The 18,672-nt window shown below is 39.3% G+C and overlaps 1 protein-coding gene and 1 pseudogene across 1 annotated transcript; both read right to left on the reverse strand.

The window, feature by feature from the left end:
- LOC112203579 overlaps positions 1 to 5,132 on the reverse strand; it is a 33,141-nt pseudogene extending 28,009 nt beyond the window's left edge.
- A 4,476-nt stretch (positions 5,133 to 9,608) lies between these two features.
- Positions 9,609 to 12,139, reverse strand: LOC112164040 (protein FAR1-RELATED SEQUENCE 5-like). Its single transcript, XM_040505795.1, has 3 exons — positions 9,986 to 12,139; positions 9,722 to 9,892; positions 9,609 to 9,680 (listed from the first exon to the last, which is right to left on the reverse strand). Exons 1-3 carry the CDS (start codon positions 12,137 to 12,139, stop codon positions 9,609 to 9,611), a joined length of 2,397 nt encoding a protein of 798 aa, XP_040361729.1.
- Positions 12,140 to 18,672: the final 6,533 nt, after the last annotated feature.

Consider the following 18,672-nt stretch of genomic DNA (forward strand, 5'->3'; position numbering starts at 1 on the left):
TAAAAAAAATTTGTTTTAATGGTTTGCCGTTTTGTCCGTTTGATCAATTGAATTAAGATTCAACGGCTGAGATGGTTTTGTCATGTTTTGTCCCTTTATTTTCGTCCCACAGGTGAGCGGGCCTGATAGAGTAGTGACATAAATGTGTCAAAGAGCTAATGCGGTGGATACATGCCATTAGATCATTGATGTAGAGTGTATGTGTGTGTCATGCAGGCGTTAGAGCATGCGGATGCAGCGATCATATTTAATTGGGTACGCACACGGGCTCCAATGATATATAATTGGATAAGTATGTAGTTTCCAAAACAAGTTGTATCTTTGGTCACCGAGACCCAGCATATACGTATAAAAGGATATGCAGGGTGTATGGAGTAGCGTTGCCCCATCTCGATGCCGAGATGTCTTTCCGGATTCTCTTCAGTACCAGAAATCGCTATGGTGTAAAGAAAGGAAGCTTTGGGAGTGTCCAGAACAAGACCATTCCCCTCTGCCTCCCCTTTTTATTATCCTTTATTTTTTATAGAAAATTACATAGTAGCACATGACCAAAGATATAAACACATAAAACTCACTTTCAAAAAGATTTATACAAATAAGGACATGAGTTCAGGCCCAAAAACTAAATGATGTAAGCCTGACTCCTAATTTTAATAAAAAATGACCAAAATGCTTGAGTTTCATCACAATTTACGGGCATTGCCACTGTGTGAGAGAGAGAGAGAGAACGCATTCTATACTTGTCGTCCTTATTCCTTCTTAGTTTCGCTCTCTCAATCCCCAATTCATCTTCACGGAGATCTCCAATTTCTAGGGTTTCTGGCACCGCCAGATCCACCACTTCCTCCCTCAGATCTCCCTTGATCTACTTCAATCGAAGAGTTGTTGCAACTGTCAGACTCCATGCGCCAAGGCCAGGCCATCCCAGCCACAACGACGGTGATGTGAGCTCGCAGAGAAGGGAATCAGAGACTGCGAGTAGTAGCTATGAGAATGCCACGGGTACAACCACTACAAGCATGGCGTACTTGCCCCAAACCATTGTCTTGTGTGAGCTTCGCCACGACGAGTTCGAGGCGCGAGTCCCTACAGGTCCTTCTGATAGCGGATTTGTTTCGAAATGGCGGCCTAAAGACCGAGTAAGCTTCAGTATTTTCTGGTTTTGATGTTGAAAATTGGATTGTACAGTGCTGAATGATTGTTAATTGTGAGATCATTGACCTGAAATTCCTTATTCCAGTTAGCTTATGGCTCATCTTTCGCTTTGTTTAGTGGTTTATTGTAGATAAAAGCCAATTAATTTGAATTTATAGTGATATGAAAGGTTGATTAATTATACTTTTTCATCATTGATGTTAATTTGTTAAGAGTATAAAGTTAGGTAATTTGTTGTTGTGTGTTAAGAAGTTTTAACATTCCCTTGCTAATTTTGGTTCCACTGATTTTGTGATTTCCATGTCCCCTGTTGATCAATGGTACTACCAATACCTTTGGTAGTTCCGTAGGCTACAAAAGCTTGTCAATCTCTAGTTAGTGTTGATAATTTGGTATCATCACATTGGTGGACAAAATTCAATTTAGTTCTCTACAAATGTAAAAGGAACGAAAAGAGAATGCCAAAATGTTTAGATCACAAGGTTCAGAAAAGTGACTAACTGAACATATTATTGCCAACAAGGAGTAAGAACACTAAGTACCACCTTGTTTGTAACTCGGGCGTCAGTGATACTATGCTTGAACTCCTGGTTGTCCGATAAAATCTTCTTTCCCCTGTTTTCTTGAAAGCCTAAGGTTCTTTAAATTTGCAGTAAGGGTGAAAAATAGTATCTTTAAGTTTAGTTTTAAAGAGATGATGGAATATTCTTGAAAGAGTTTGATAACTCTTAAATGTATCATATGACAGGAAGATATAGTACTATGGTTGGAAAACTTTGATGGGGCAAAGATTTATATTATGGCCTTTTGAATTTCCTATTGTTGATACCAATTTCTTCAGTTTTTATTACTGAGACTGAGAGATTTATAAAGTTAGGTAATTTGTTTGTTGTGTGTTAAGAAGTTTTAACATTCTTTCCGCTAATTTTGGTTCCACTGATTTTAGTTTTAACATTGTGCATGTTTGCACCCAATATCCCAATTGCTACTTCATTTGGCAAACTAAAAACTATTATTCAGCTCTTGGATACCACATGCAGTGTCTAATGCAATCTGATGAACTTTATGCTACTATGTGTATGGACAAGATGATCTGATGAACTTTATGCTACTATGTGTAGGTGCAAAATGGTGATCTTGCTATTGGTTGGTAATATTGCTGTGGGAATAATGCAATTTTCTATGTTTTTAATTTCATTCATGGATTGACAGATCTAATTGCTACTGCTACTGCTACTGCAAATGAAGCTGCTACTGAACCAAAAACACGTTCATCAATAAAGAAGAAAAAGAATCCTGCTACTGCAAATGAAGCTGCTACTGAACCGAGGACACGTTCAGCAATATAGAACAAAAAGAATCCTACTAATGCTCCTGCTACTGCAAATGAAGCTACTACTGAACCGAGGACACGTTCAGCAATAAAGAAGAAAAAGAATCCTGCTACTGCTACTGCAAATGAAGCTGCTACTGACCACGAGTAGGCGATGACGAGTGCAGTAGCAGAACACGAGTACAAGTGTAGTAGCAGGAATAGGCGATGACGAGTGCAGTAGCAGAACACGAGTATAAGTGCAGTAGCAGAACACGAATACAAGTGCAGTAGCAGAACTGGACGAGTATGAGTGCAGTAGCAGGATTAGGTGATGACAAATGCAGTAGCAGGATTTGACGATGCAGTAGCAGGATTAGGCGATGACGAGTGCAGTAGCAGAACACGAGTACAAGTGCAGCGAGTGCAGTAGCAAGATTAGGCAATGACAAGTGCAGTAGCAGAACTGGACGAGTATGAGTGCAGTAGCAGGATTAGGTGATGACAAGTGCAGTAGCAGGATTAGGCGATGCAGTAGCAGGATTAGGCGATGACGAGTGCAGTAGCAGAACACGAGTACAAGTGCAGCGAGTGCAGTAGCAAGATTAGGCAATGACAAGTGCAGTAGCAGAACTGGACGAGTATGAGTGCAGTAGCAGGATTAGGTGATGACAAGTGCAGTAGCAGGATTAGGCGATGACGAGTGTAGTAGCAGAACACGAGTACAAGTGTAGTAGCAAGATTACGCGATGACGAGTGCATTACCAGAAGAGGGGATTTGTGTTGGGAAATGTACTAGTGAGACGAAGTTTAGAAAATTTTGGTACCTCAAAATTGTGGAAATTTCAATGGATATTTTGCTTAAATTAAAATTTAGAAAATTTGATGGAAGTTTTGATATATGTGGTAAATATTCGTATCTAAAACTAGTTTTGAAGATATTTTGGAGAGTTTAAAATATCGATAAAGCTAAGTTACGAAAAAAAGTAACATAAAAAAAGTAATATAAAGTCATTATTCTAAAAAATAAAAAAAAGTAACATAAAAGGAATTAGAAGTAAAAAAAAAGTAAAAAAAAGTAGTTGAGGGTAAAAAAGTAAATTAATTCATGACATGTGGCAAGTGGAGAGCAGATTGTCCTTATTTGTAATATTTAACCTTATAAAGGGATTAGAAGTCAAAAGAAGTAGATAAGGATAAAAAGGTAAATTAACTCATGACATGTGGCAAGTGGAGAGCACATTGTCCTTATTTGTAAGATTTAGTCCTTATATGTTTAATTCAATCTTTAGATGATGTATTTGTTAAGTTATCTTTTGTCAATAACTTATATGTAATTTGTTATATTTTTTATTTATCATACACGACCCAGGGACTGCGAAACTTGTAAAGAGAGTGGGATGATGATGATTTAGTTGGGCAGTCGGTCGTTGATTTCGAAAAGATGAAGACCGGCGGAGCAAATGGCTGGTGAAGGGTTGATTGATCAGCAGAGAAGATTGGGGAACCTGGGTGTCCAGATCAAATCTGGGGGCACCTGGTGGCGGCGCGTGGGCTTCTTCCGTCCATCGTCGGACGACGGAGGGTTGTCGGTGGCTCGCCGGAGGCCACGGAGCACGATGGTGGTGGAGGTGAGGCACAATGGTGCTTGTACAGCAGTGGTAGAGGAAAGAGAGAAACTCAGATCTACTCTCTCTCTCTCCTCAAGATTTTCTGTAAACTGAAATCCAGGAACTGAATGATTTGATTTTTGAGAATAGGTTGTTTTCTGATCTTGATTTTCGAAACACAGAACCCTTTGATGTTGGGGTTCAGAGTGTGTAAAAGAGGTGAGCTACGTAAAGATCATAACATTATGGAGGAGAGAGAGAAAAAAAATCTCAGATTTACTTTCTCTCTCATCCAATCTCTTGTTAAAACCAAGGAGATGTACTCTGGCATGCGAGCATAGGGAAATCCGAGAGGAGAGAGAGAATTTTGGTTGCCGGAAAAAAAAAAAATTCAATGAAATAGTGAAATTGTTCGTGGTGAGCTATGTTGCACCATCGGATGGCTCATTCTAGCATCAAATGTTTCTGCGGTAGAAATGGGGTTGTGATAAGAGCTTCCACCTCCGATATCCGTATCTGCCAACTATGAACAGAGGTCAGAGGGAAGACCGGGCTAGCCGGCCTTCTACCCTCCGATGCCTAAGTCAGATACATGTAAGAATGTAGACTAGGTAGGAGTAAATGGAGAGCGGTGACTTATCTTGGATGAGTGGAGAGAAATGTATTTATAATGTGGGGATGAGCTTGTCACTCCTTTGTTTCCAATGTGGGACTAACTGTGGTTCACCCGATACCACTAGTGTATGGTATTGGCATCGTGTCAGGGCGTTATCGGCACCATTTCACGTGGTTAGTAAGTCTTGTGCTTCCGATACTTGTGCCTGAGAGATATCTATACCAACAGCCTTCATGTTTGTGTTTGTAGGTATAGCCCTCCTTAAAGCTAACTCTCCTGTTCTGGGAACCTTGGTGTCTGGAGAATAAAGAACCGCATTCGCAGGTGATATAGGTCAAAACTCCCAACCAACCAAAGGAAGCGGAGAGGATATTTGGACAACCACAAGTATCCCAGCAATTAAACTCTCTAGTTTCTTTTTATATCCATTAGTTGACATGTAGGAATTGGAAAGAGTACTACGTACGTTGGTCTTCGTGTCCCTGCATGACTGAAAACCCATTTCAAAAGAAGAAAAACATCGCAAAGAACAACAAAATCATCTGTTCATGCATTACACGAACAAAATAATCTCTTAAGACACCCAGAAGAATAACACTAATTTCTGGCAAGAAGTAATTGAAACAATGGACGGAAAACCAAAAAAATTTGAAAGCTGCTGAACATATCATCCCATTAAAAAGAAGCCAAGATACTGTAGTACCATATGGCTTACTACATTCTGTACTACATTAGTATTTAGTAAACCAGCTTCTTAAATAGTAGACTAACTCGGAATCAAGCTAAGCAAGTCAACCAATGTATGCATGGAGCCAATTTACTCCTGTATCAAATTTATTTACTTGATGTGTCAATATATTAATGTGCCGAACGAACCCCATCAACAATTCCATAATGACAAAAGGAGCACAAGAGCATGCCAATTGATAATGGTCAATGACAGTCAACACGAGGCATGTTTATTAGAGATTACATTTTCTATTTCTTAGCTGAAATATTTCAGTAACTAACCAGGAATAATTGTCAAAAAAAAAAAAAGATATAGTCAGCCAGTCAGGGAATTAAACGGGCAGATCCAATATCGGAAATTTGGAATCATTAAGCATGATGCGCTGCGAAGCACTAAATCGCCGGCCCATACCAAATTGAAGCCAACTTATTTTGAAGCTAAGGAATTGCCAATTTCTACAGGTTAACCTCATTTTGATTAAGTTGCCAATTTCTCTCTTTCATACTTTACCAGTTGCCGACTTATTAATTTTGAAGCAAAGGAAATGCCTTGTGTGCGTATTATCTGTGTGTGATTGGATGATGTTCATGTTCCTATCTGGACCAGATGGAAAAGGACTTGTCGCATGTTTGAATTTGCTAGTTAGTGCATATGAGAAACAATCGATCTCTGTTATATCTATTTAACTGAGTATTTTTGCTCAAAATGTACTGGAGTCAGCTTGAGCTAGAACTAATGCTCTGTTTTATGGCTATTATCTCCTGTAGATCTGATATATACTTGTATTTCATTTGTGGCTGAAAATTGTCTCCGTTTTTTCTGTTTAAATGTGTTGTTGCTAGTCTACTAGTTAAATAACTTTTGTTTCTTTTTAAATTTAATTTGTAGGATCTTGATGAGTTCCAAGACCATTCTCAAACCACAGCTAAAACTAATTGTCCAAAATGATGAACGGGAATGATTTATTGTTTTTGTATCCAAGGCACATCCAAACAATGATCAAGCCACCAAATCGGCTAATAAAGTATATGCCAAACTTGAAGTTGATTTTAGCTCCAAGAAGAGAGAAAGGTGAGCTAACTGCTTGTATAATTAGTGGATTTAGTAAGGGAGAGGATCCTCTCCTAATCTTCTTATCTTCCTAACCTACCTAACCTTTTAACACCAAACTGACACGTGTCCAAACTTACATCCAATGGCTCATATGATTTCGCACTATTTATTTATTTTTCTTTCAATCAGTGCGGCTAAAAGAGAGAGATACATCCACTCTCTCTCTCTCTCTCTCTCTCTCTCTCTCTCTCTCTCTCTCTCTCTCTCTCTCTCTCTCTCTCTCTCTCTCTCTATACATATACACTTCGAATTGCTCCGATTAGCTCTCTCTCTCTCTCTCTATACATCCACTTCGAATTGCTCCGATTAGCTTCACATCCTTGGCCCTCCAAATTGCTCTGTGCCGCCGACAAGAAATTGCTGGTAAATGGAAAGGAGGCGTCGACGCTTCGATTGGTTTTGGTTTGGGCGATCTCAATTTGGTTTGGGAGATCTCGATCTGGTTTAAGATTCGACGCCTCGATTTGTTTTGGTTTCGGAGATCTCGATCTGGTCTAAGATTCGACGCCTCGATTGGTTTTGGTTTGGGTTTAGATTACTTTTGGTTGATTTTTTTTCTTTGTCTGGGCTTATTCTTCATCCCTCGAATTTGGGGATCTGCATCTTGAAGCTGCAGGTAAGTGTTCAAGCCTTCCATTCTAGGCAAATATGCAAATGGAAGCACTTTTTTATTTTACATTGCAAAATTAGCCCCCTTTTGATCAGGGATAACTCTAATCAACAGTTCGTCATGAGGTGTTGTCATGCAGAATTTGTATTCTGTTTTAGTTGCGTTATTGTTGTTTACTCTGATTGTAAAGAATTATTGTTGGGATTCCCATATGATAGTCGTCATAATTCTATCTTAATTCTAGGTTTGCCATGTCAAGATGCGATTATTATATGTAGTTGGCAGGTCTTATGGTCTGTATTCTATAGGCAAATTTACAAGGGAAATTTACAGACACAATATTTGTACAGAAACTGCATATATGTGAACTAGTTTTGTTCATACAGTGTGATCATTGTATCAAGTATTTCAGCCAAATAATATTTCTAAAGCTAATTGTGTCATTGAGACTTGATGGTGGTAGGGAGAGACCTGGAAGAGGTCAGAGAGTTTTTTGGCCAAGCAGCATATCACTATTTGAACTTGAAGAAACCAGAAGGAAGACGATTACTAGCTAGCATTCTTAATGAATCGAGGAGACTGTAATTGTTATAAAAGAGTATTTGTACAATTGCCTTCTCCTTTTGGGAAATGTATAATGCAGAATTCTTTTGGGAAACCAATTTGTATAATGCCGAGTTCTTTTGGAATACCAATTTGTGTTAGTTTGTGTATAATGCAGAATTCTTTGGGAAACCAATTTGTATAATGCAGAGTTAGTTTGGGATACCAATTTGTGTTAGTTTGTGTAATGCAGAATTCTTTTGGGAAACCAACTTGTAAATTGTAATGCAGAATTCTTTTGGGAAACCAACTTGTAATGCAGAATTCTTTGGGAAACTAATTTGTATAATGCAGAGTTATTTTGGGATACCAATTTGTGTTAGTTTGTGTAATGCAGAATTCTTTTGGGAAACCAACTTGTAAGGTTTGCAGAATTTACGATGACAAGAAAGAGCACTTCATGGAAAGGAATCTGTACAAAATAATTTACCCCAATAAAGTGCTCTTTCATAATTTCATGTAATTGGTGGATGTGTAAGATCCTAGAAGCGCATTACTACATTAGTTGCCTTCTAGGGACGGCTCTTGTAATTCACTTTTGTTGTTATTATCAATTTCAGACTTTGATGTTACCTTAATATAGCCATCCTCATGTTGAATAAAATGGTAACTTTACCTGGCAATATGCATAGGCATTCCCTGTTAGCTTTTACTTTTAAAACTTGTATATTGTGGATATACTGTTGAATGTGCTGATCACTACTGGCATTTTACATTTCTTTGCTCTACCCCAAAACCTCTCTTTAACACACTGATATGATCAAAGTAGAAGCTAACAGCTCATCATATATGCAATTGTAGCCTTTTGTTGTCCCCTTCTTTTGGTCCCTATCCATGTATTTTGTTTTATGGTTCTCTGTCCAGAATGTCCGACATCACAATATTCTAATATCTATATTTTGAATCAAATTAGTGCTTGTTCAACAAAATCAGGATCGGCTACTCTTTCGAAAACAGAAATAATTGAGTAAACCCATGATAAGGTAAAAGGGGTATATGAATTACTGCTTGTCTACATATGATCTGCCAATGACTAGTCTTAGATGTCTCAAAGTTACTAACTTTCACATTCTATCCTCAATATTCGTAGGACTTCATGGAAGATTATAGCTACCACTCCTCTTACAAAAAATAAGACATAATGCTGCACAATTGCCCTCTCTTAAAAAAATAAAACATAATGCTGCACAAATGCCCTCTTCCATTCTTACAAAAACAAGACAGAAAGGCTATACAATTGCAGAAGCCTCTTACAAAAACGAAGCAGAAGCCTGCACAACCTGCTAAGAACAAACCACAGAGGACATATTCACATAAATTATAGAAAATGAAAGACCATAGTATCATATAAATTGATTTGCATGATCAAAGCACATATAGAAATAGAAGCATCGAAGGGGTTTGAAGTGATAATTGATTTGCCTCAAAAAAACAACGAGAGAGATGGAGTACAGTACTTTGAATTGAATTCAAAATGAATGAAACTATAATATCAGAGAACCAGTGAGAAGAGCACCAAAGCAATGCATCTTAGAGCCCAGAGAAGCAAAGAACTTCAATCAGAAGCTCATACCTTCCAAATAGCCATACTGATGAATAATTGATGATTGGTTAAAAGTTTAATGAGCTAGATGGTTCTAGGCCAGGGGAGAGAAAAGAATAAGCATCATGTGTCTGTAAAATGTTTTCTTTTTCTATTCATACCAGTATCACATTATGACATAATATACTTGATGTTCCACCAAAACTCATGTAAATGTAAACAAAACTCCTTCATATTGGCATAAGTATCACATAGCTTATTTACAATGAATCACTAAACCCATCCAAAAGCCAAAATGGTCGTCCTATATATTCAGTCAATTGTTCAATAGAACTATATGTATACCAGAAATTGCTGAGAAGAGAACCAAAGCAATACTTCTCAATATCTGCAGAAACAACAACAATAAATGACAGAATATTAATATACCTGACTAAGTGAAGATGCACAAAAGTCTTGTTCCAAAAATTGATCTGCATTACTTGTTATAACAGAAGCATCATTCTCTGCATTGTTTGTTAGATCAAGAGTAGCATTCTCTTCATTACATCTTGGATCAAAAGTCACCTTGTATACATCATTCATTTGATCAGGAGTAACCTGAATTGCATAACATCAAAGAATGATATCTGTAAATAAATTTAAACAAACTAATAAGGAAGTAGTTTTATAGAAATAAGAATGGGAGAATACCTCCATTGCTTTTTTACTGGGTTGCCTCTGTTTTTTATTTTTGTTCATGCTTATCTCTACTTGACTCTTGATTCTCCGTTTTCTTCCTTTAGATGTTTCCTTCTTCTTTAGCCCTTTTGCATTCACCACATTACCATCTACATTGAGTTGTCCAGTAGGAGTGGATTGAGTTGTATGACCATTCTCATCCACTTTAGCATTCATTTCAGATCGTAGCAATTCTTCAACTTCTTTTGCTAACTTCTCTGCATTTGTCATGACTAATTTGTATGCTTTTTCATTTTCAGAAGCCCTGCTTGATATTCTAATGTAGGTGGAACATAAAGATCTGTACCAAGAGGCTTGTTGCAACTTAGGGTCGGGTTGAATTTCACGCCCATGCATGTCTTGAACACTTTCAGCTCGAGCTTTTTTGGTCCATCTTTTTAAGATATAATGCTCAGGAATTTCTTTGACTTGCATCACTTCTCTAAGGACCTTGATAATGTGCCTACATACAACCCCTTTCATCTCAAATAATCTGCAACTACAAGAGAGTATATCATCACTATCTCTCTTCACTTGCCGTTCTCTAGAGTAGCCATCTCTAATCACAGTATATATCTTTCCACCATCAACATCAACACAATCTGTTATAGAAGCTTCAAGAGACGATTCAAATTGATCTTGAAACTCTTCAAATATTAGTTTAGTGTAAACTTTTCTTGCTTCATATAGCATTTTGACATGCATTTTCAGAATAGGCAACCTGAAGCACATATCATATTCTGCTTGTAACTCCTTGTACCTTTTATCAGCAACCATCCTCTCATAGTGTGTAAAAAACTCTGACAGATTGTGGTTAGAGTCTAAATATTTTTTCAAGGCAGAGTTAAAACTCTCACTTAGTTGAGTGCTTCTTAATCCAGCTGACCATGCTCGCTTAACATACGGAAAGCCCCACTTTTCTCTTAAATCATATATGCTACTCAGCCAAGTATTGTCACGCGCACCATATTGATCAAGTATAGCATCCCAAGCAGATATAAACTCATCTTCCTCCTCAATATTTTCCATGAACCTTGACAAAATACTTGTGATTCCACCATCCTCTGTCAAAAAACTACTCCCATGCTTTATGGCATTTTGCATCATATGCCATTTGCAAAGCCTATGATATGCATCTGGCATAACATGTCGAAAAGCCTTTGCCATTACAGCATCTTGATCTGTAAATATAGTCTTTGGAGCCTTTCCAGACATTGCCCTCAAAAAGGTCTCAAACAACCATATAAATGAATCTGCTGTTTCATCATACATTAAAGCCACCCCAAATATAATAGTCTCACGGTGGTGATTGAATCCAATGAACACAGCAAGAGGTCGATTAGATTTGTTAATCTTGTATGTCATATCAAAACTAACAACATCCCCAAATTGGCCATAATCAATGATCATTTTAGCATCTGCCCAAAATAAGTTTGTTATTTGCTCCTCACTGTCTAATTGCACAGCATGGTAGAATGAAGGGTTTTCCAATGTTTGGTCTGAAAAATATTTCATAATATATCCAGCTTCTCCATACTCCAAGCTTCTTTGTCTCTTTGATCTAAGGTAATTTTTCACATCTTGTTTTGTATACCCCACAGCATCTCTTCCACCGGCTTGCTTACCCATCAACTCATATAGAGACGTGACACCAATTCCAGAATCGTGTGCTAAGTCTATATCAATGCCTTGACAGTCTTGTACTTTTCGTTGCGAAGGAAGCATGTGGGAACATTCTTTCACCACAAGAGCATGATTGTGCTCTTCAACAAAATGGGTAACAAAGAACTTATTGTTCTCCCTATTCAATTTAATACAAAGTTCAGCATGGCAACCTGTACGTGTCTCTGCTCTGGATTTTCTAATCATGTATTCCCTCTTATCTTTGGATCGAATACCTTCCTTACAGCAAACAAATACTCTTGAAGTGATTTCACTGGTTTTCTTGTTCTTAGCATGACTCTCCCTTCTAATACTAAACCCCTCTTTTCCTCCATACCTATTGTAGAAGTCATAAGCTGCTTGTTCAGAATCAAACTCCATTCCTTTTCTTGGTTTCCAATCCAATTCCAAATCAAAATCAAAATTCTCTACATTAACATCTGTTGCACCCAATGCATTATCCATCTGCAACCAATTCCTTGTACAGTAAACTGAAAAGATACAATCAATACAGATACAAGAATCAGTCCAAAAAAAAATAAAAGGTTACAAGAATAAGATCGCCTTGATGCTTTGTTATGGTTTGATTACTTTGATATCAATATACGAAAGACAATTGATACATGAATAGATCGAAACTTGAATGAAAATTGCATTTTGGGTCCTTTTTTTTGTAATAATGAAGCAGGGAATTCCTCTTTGTCCATAGCAAATATAGAGTTCCTAAACTCTAAAACACACAATATGAAGAGAGTTTAGAAAAGAAAACCCAAAATAAAAGGGGATTACACTTACATGTCGTAATGGAATGCAGGGAAAGTGAGATACATAGAAGAATCAAAGCTAAAGTTCTGAAATTTTGATTAGATCTCTCTGCGTGTATCCATTGAATTTCACGACTGAAGACTCGTTTCTACTTCATCAAGAGCGCCAGGGAACAAAAGAGGGAGAAGGGAGAAAGCGAGGGAAACAAAACCAACCGCGCGGCAACCTGAACTCAAATAAAAATGGAGATAAAAAAACCTAAATTTATTGTAGGCCATTGGATGTAAGTTTGGACACGTGTCAGTTTGGTGTTAAAAGGTTAGGTAGGTTAGGAAGATAAGAAGATTAGGAGAGGATCCTCTCCCATTTAGTAATATTGAGAAATTTGCTCGTACTAATAATCACTGTGTATGATACCTTGCTAAAATTTTCTGCACGTGAAGCATATCTAAGTTTTCCCCCTCAGTTTGATGGTTTTCAAGAGAAATTGTTCTCAAGTGCTCTCCAGTTTAGTTATATTGAGAAATTTGCACATACGAATGATCACTGTGTATGATAGCTTGCTAAAATTTAACTGCACGTGAAGCATATCCGAGTTTTTCCCCAGTTTAAAGGTTTCAAGAGCAATTGTTCTCAAGTGCTCTCCAATTCCCAACAAGAGCTTACCCAACTGTTTTACGTCAATGATAATATAGAAGAAGCTTGCATAGGTCAGCTTCTCTGGCACGTGCGTGGCACCTGGACTTGTTATAAAAGAGCTTGACGGACTCGTGAGGCTGGACTAAATCTGGTTATAAATCTCACCCATGGGTATTGACTATTGACATTAGGATTGACCCTCCACCACAGGGACCGTTCCTAATTTTCAGCCTTTATAACCAAGTCTACATGTTAAAATGAACTGGGCATCCATCTTGTTTTTATGAAGTATTGTATATCATCTATCTTACTAGCATACTTGGCTTGGATGCGCGTGGTGCTCGCAAGAAAATGAATGAGTCGAGTTGACGAGGTTACGCTCGGTGTAAGTTGCATGAGTGCGATGTAGGCAAGCGTTTGTAATTCGTGAACGATGAATACGCGAAGACCTGTGTTTGTTTGGTTTTCGCTCGTATTAATGGCATGCGAAAAGAATTCAATTTGTTGCAAAGGACAAATGGTAGAAGAATTCAATGTTCCATTAATGTGTATTATGTCAAGGGGATGTGAGTGTAAAACTTTGGAATGCCGGAAGGCATGAGCGTGAAAGCTCGGGGGTGCCGAGAAGGCGTGAGCGTGAAAGCTCGGGGGTGCCGGGAAGGCGTGAGAGGGAAGCTCAAGGATGCCGTGAAAGAGTGAGAAGGAAGCTTGGGGGTGCCGTGAAGGAGTGAGCGGGAAGGTCGGGGGTGTCGTGAAGGCGTGAGCGGTAAGATCGGGGGTGCCGGGTAGGCGTGAACGTTAGAGCTCGTGAACGGGAAGGTCGAGGGTGCAGCGGAGGCATGAGCGTTAGAGCTCGTGAGCGGGAAGCTCGAGGGTGCCGTGAAGGCGTGAGCTCGGAGCTCGGGGGTGCCACGGAGGCGGTGGGCTTTAGGTAGTGAACCTAATCTTTGATACCCAAGCGTCAGGCGTTATCCACCGGATCAATGGCTACTGTGGGCTGTGTTAACCGGTCCCTTTACTCTTTCCCGGAGGAGAAAATCTTGACTGCAATGTCGCGTAGCGGTTATTACCATTATGAGGTGTTGCCTTACCGCTTGGCGGTTGGTTGTGGACCATAGACTCGTGGAGTCTAGACCCGTTTAGGTCTCTTTCCCGTGGGGAGGGTTTGACAAAATATGGTGGCCAAGAGGCTAGACAAAATATTTTACATATAGTGTACATGTAAATCTTCCTAATTGTATGAAGAACAAATAAGCATAGCAAGTAATAATATATGGATCTTATGGCCATGTAACATGCACAATAGATAATTGCAAGTGTGATGGGTGTCCATATAAAATTTTGGGAGAAGCTCTCGATGAAAGCTATGAAGCATTGTGAACCTAGAGCTTAACTAAAGCATGTTGGATATGTTTGAGCGAGTTAGGTTGTGTTCGAGCAAGTTTGGTGCAGTTGAGCGAGTAGGCGCTACGCGAGCATGCGGAGCGTGGCCCAAGAAAGTTGTGGCCATGCTCGATACCCAAGTGTGTCGTAACCCAAGCAAGTTGTTTACCCGAGCATGTTTAATTAAGTCATAGGTGTCACAAGCTTCTAGACATGGCCTAGCTTGCTTGATGGTCACATGTTTATTTAATTAAATTGTAATTAAATAGAAACATGGCATGTTAGCATGTACTTGTAATGTGGATCCTAATAATATTTTTGTATTGTTGTAAACATGCCTACGGATCATGGAGACATAAAGCATGGCATATCTAGCATGGTAGACGTACTAGTAACATTGATACATAGTGTACGCCTGCTTAAAGTCATGGAAGCATGTAAAGACATATCAAGTGTAATATATTGTGGGCATGCTTAGAAGTAGTAAAAGCATGTAAAGGCATAGTAATAGCTCTAATTGCAAGAGCGTGTATTGAGATATAATTACTTATCTTATGCCAGTTTGGAGTGAGTTGGAGTTTGGAATTGATATAAGTATCTAAATCATGTTGGAGTTGTCCGAGCATGACGCTCCATTGGTCCGGCGAAGTTCCTTAGCAGAAGGATGATGATTTCTCTAATTGAAGAGGTGATCGGTGATTATGTCTCCTTAATATAAGATAAAGTAAATGATTAGTAACTTAATCATATGATTTTGTTGACTATATGTACGTAGTGGAGGTTTCATGTAAATGTGTTGAAGTACAGCATAGTAATGACTTCATGACATTAACTGACCACTAGATGCTCGAATCTCACAAGCATGAGTGAGTGTAAATTTGTATTTCGCTTAAATTGTGTGAAGCCAAAAGTAAGAATTAATTAACTTTTTGGATATGGCATATTGAGCTTTGAATGATATGAGGAATCATAAGAAAGTGGCTATGAGACATATACGTGTAACAAAGTCTACAACCATCGACCATGAAGGATATAATGCAAACTCACAGCAAGGCTACTTAGAGTTTGGTATTTATGTTTAATTGCAAGTACGCATGTGTTTGGGGGAAGCAAATAATTGGAACGCTATCTTGCATAATTGGCCAACTTATCAATTAAGTATATGTGTGCTATAGTAGCCCATGCGTATAGATCACATTTAAATTAGATAGTTGTGCCATAAGTGTGCACAAGCAAACAAATGTATTACGTTGTTCACGTGTCACTAATTTAGAGCATGGCAATATCACATGCAAAGTTGAACCCGGCATGTGTATTCCAGTACTTAGATGCAATAAATGGCCTGGGGGAAATGATTGTAAAGACTTGTATATATATTAGACATATACATATGCGTATCAGTGAGCTAACATCAGTGGTATGCTTAATGAGTCACACGTCATGTTCTTGATATTATTTGACAAGAAGGCACGTGGTGTGTGTTGGTGTCGAGCTATCCTTTGGACACAGTATGAATGTGCAGCAATAGCGTGTATGTTCGACTCCAGAATATATATAACTCAACTGCATATGAAAAAGAAGAGGACTTGGCTTTTTCTTCGAGGTGCTATAGGTCCAAGCGAAGGCTAGCCGTGATGATCTGCTCTTGGATATAGTTGGAATGCCCAGAAAGTCTGTGAGGTTATTCAGCCGTGGGTGTCCATAGCAATTATGGCGTGGCTGCAAATTTTGGTTCTGCAGACTTCTTGCTCCCATTCATCCCAAGAGCCTTCCCAAAAGACAACCCAGCAATCATTGATGGCTATGTGCGTTTTGACGTCCGTAGGAGCTCGAAACCATGATTGAAGACCAGTACCCGGTTGGTTAGAGGTTTGTCCAGCGGAAGTTTGTCCAGCCAAGCGGAGGTTTGGACAGCGGAGGTTTGCGGCTGGCGGAGGGCCCTTGGCGCTGCGTCAAGAAGAGGAGTTGATGGTTCGTCACTCGTCAAGCAGAGTTAGCGAGCACCTCGATTTCTTATTTTGGGTCTAGCACTGACGTTGGCCTCTTGAGGCTTGCCGTTTGCTGACGGTGATGACTGTGTTATGCTTGGCGGATCACAGTTGCTACGTTAGCTGTGCATCAGAATTGGTCTTGACGCTCCGCCAGATTATCTTTGACGCTCCATTAGCACTGTGCACTTGAAAATTGGTCGTGCTTGGAAGTGGATTGCAGTTATGAATCTATGATGGAGCGGCGGTGAATAGGTGAGACAGGTGACCGCTGTGGGTGCACTGATCAATTATTGTGGTGTGGAGTGAGCGCCGACCTTGACGCTGATAAATTACTTTGCCTAGCGGTTGGAGGGGATGCCGTTCAGCGGAGCTTTTGGTTGGTTGAAGTTGCCCAGCGGTGATGCTGTCCAGCGGAGCGGAGCTTTTGGTTGGCGGAAGTTGCCCTTAGTTGGTCAGCGGAGAAGGCTAAAGCGTGGTGGGAGATAAGAAGCAAAGCTGCTTTGCCGCTGACGGCCTGCTTTGCCCCTGACCGGCCTTCTTCGGCGGTGAGGAGGAGCTTGTCATCTATGTGTTCGCTGTTGGCGGTGTTTTGATTGCACGAGCGGCCTGTCTTTGGCGGATCAAGAGGAATCAAGCCTTGGCGGTGCAATTAGCCAAGGAGGAGGGTAGGTGCCGTCTGGGTGTCCAAAGTAAATTGACACCAAATTTTTTTTTTTGTTCCCCCTAAGGGTGGGTTTTTGGGTTACCGCTGAGAATGGGTAACGCTGAGCTAATGTGCCGATGATCTTGGCGTAAGGGCTGGATGCCCAAGTCGCTCAAATTTTTTTTTTTTTTTTTTTTTTTTTGTATAAGTAGTGCAACGTTGACATTTTGTTGTTGGCATTGACCAAACGTTGACCAGCCCATATGGGCATTAACCAAGCATTGACCGGCCCCGATGGGCGTTGACCTAACGCCAACGGTCATGGTACGTGACGAAGCCTTTGTGTTGACTTTCTACAGACGGCGCCAATGTTAATGTTTAGAATAGGTGACTCTAATTAACTTAAGAGAGAGAGAGAGAGAGAGTGTGTGTGTGTGTGTGTGACACGAGATGTATAGTGGTTCGAAAGTGGGAAACTACGTTCACTTGAAAGCTTAACTAATGTGTTGGGCCTTGCGGCCTAAGAGGATTACACGGGATGGCTTCTAAGTGTGAGGAGAGGTCCCTTTTATAGGTAAGGGAACCCCTCTCATTTACATGTTCTTCAATGTGGGATGCAAACCCACTATTCTAGTGTAGAAATGCCTACTATAGAGGTAACTTGGCAAGGCCGGGAAAGTGGCTTCCCGACAAGGTATTGGCTGCTTCCAACTACCGTGGCGTAGCTTAGACATCGGGTTACAAGATGCAAGTCGCGGTTGGGTCTCACCATGGCTTGTGGGCCCCCAAAGAGGGTGTTATTTATGCTTGGTGAGATAGCAAACTAGCTTGCTAGTAGAGGTATCTACAAAGATTAATAAACTTTGAGAATTAATTAAATCAAAAGGATAATTAAGACATTTACAAAATGTATTTTTATTTAAAAAAATTTTAAAAAAAATACTCACAACCCACTTTTCTCTCTCCCATTTTCTTTTCTCTGCAATAACCAACTATTTCTTTTTTATTTTCTAAAAAAATAATAATAATAACCATTTTCTTTTCTCTGCAATAACCAATTATTTCTCTGCAGAGCATGTGTGGAGAAATGCTAGTAATTATGAAAAGAACCCACTTTGTTGGCCAAAATAAGTGTGAAATAACGTAACTATCCTTAAACTATGGTTTTCAAAATTGTCTTTAATATATGAGGGATATTGTGGTAAATAACAAAATATAAATGTAAAAAAATTCAAAAAAAGAAGGAAAGGATAACTTCTCATCCCACACATTTTACAAATGTAAACTATCCAATCCCACTATCGACATATATAACTACCCACATCTTACTGATGTAATCTCGTACTTTTTTTTTCCTCCAAAAAGTAAAAATAAAAATAAAAACAAAAAATGTTTAACACATGTATCGCATGTGTCAATAAAGACTAGTTTATTTAAAAAGGAGATGCCTATAACCACTGCAAGTGACCTAATGGTTCTTGCTTAGTTAGGTGTGTTCCTCAATCTAGGTTCAAATCCCGAAGCTGTCAAAGTGGCCAGACACTATGCTGCAATGCACAGTTGGAGCATTTCACATG

The sequence above is a fragment of the Rosa chinensis genome, chromosome 5 (assembly GCF_002994745.2).
Source record: "Rosa chinensis cultivar Old Blush chromosome 5, RchiOBHm-V2, whole genome shotgun sequence".
NCBI classification, from domain to species: domain Eukaryota; kingdom Viridiplantae; phylum Streptophyta; class Magnoliopsida; order Rosales; family Rosaceae; genus Rosa; species Rosa chinensis.

Excerpts from the sequence above, each read along its gene's own strand:
- LOC112164040 (XM_040505795.1), bottom strand. The coding sequence starts at position 12,139 with ATGGATAATGCATTGGGTGCAACAGATGTTAATGTAGAGAATTTTGAT. Across the intron at positions 9,893-9,985 it reads CCAGTAAAAAAGCAATGGAG|GTTACTCCTGATCAAATGAA; the intron begins GTATTCTCCCAT and ends TATGCAATTCAG. Across the intron at positions 9,681-9,721 it reads GTGCATCTTCACTTAGTCAG|ATATTGAGAAGTATTGCTTT; the intron begins GTATATTAATAT and ends TTGTTTCTGCAG.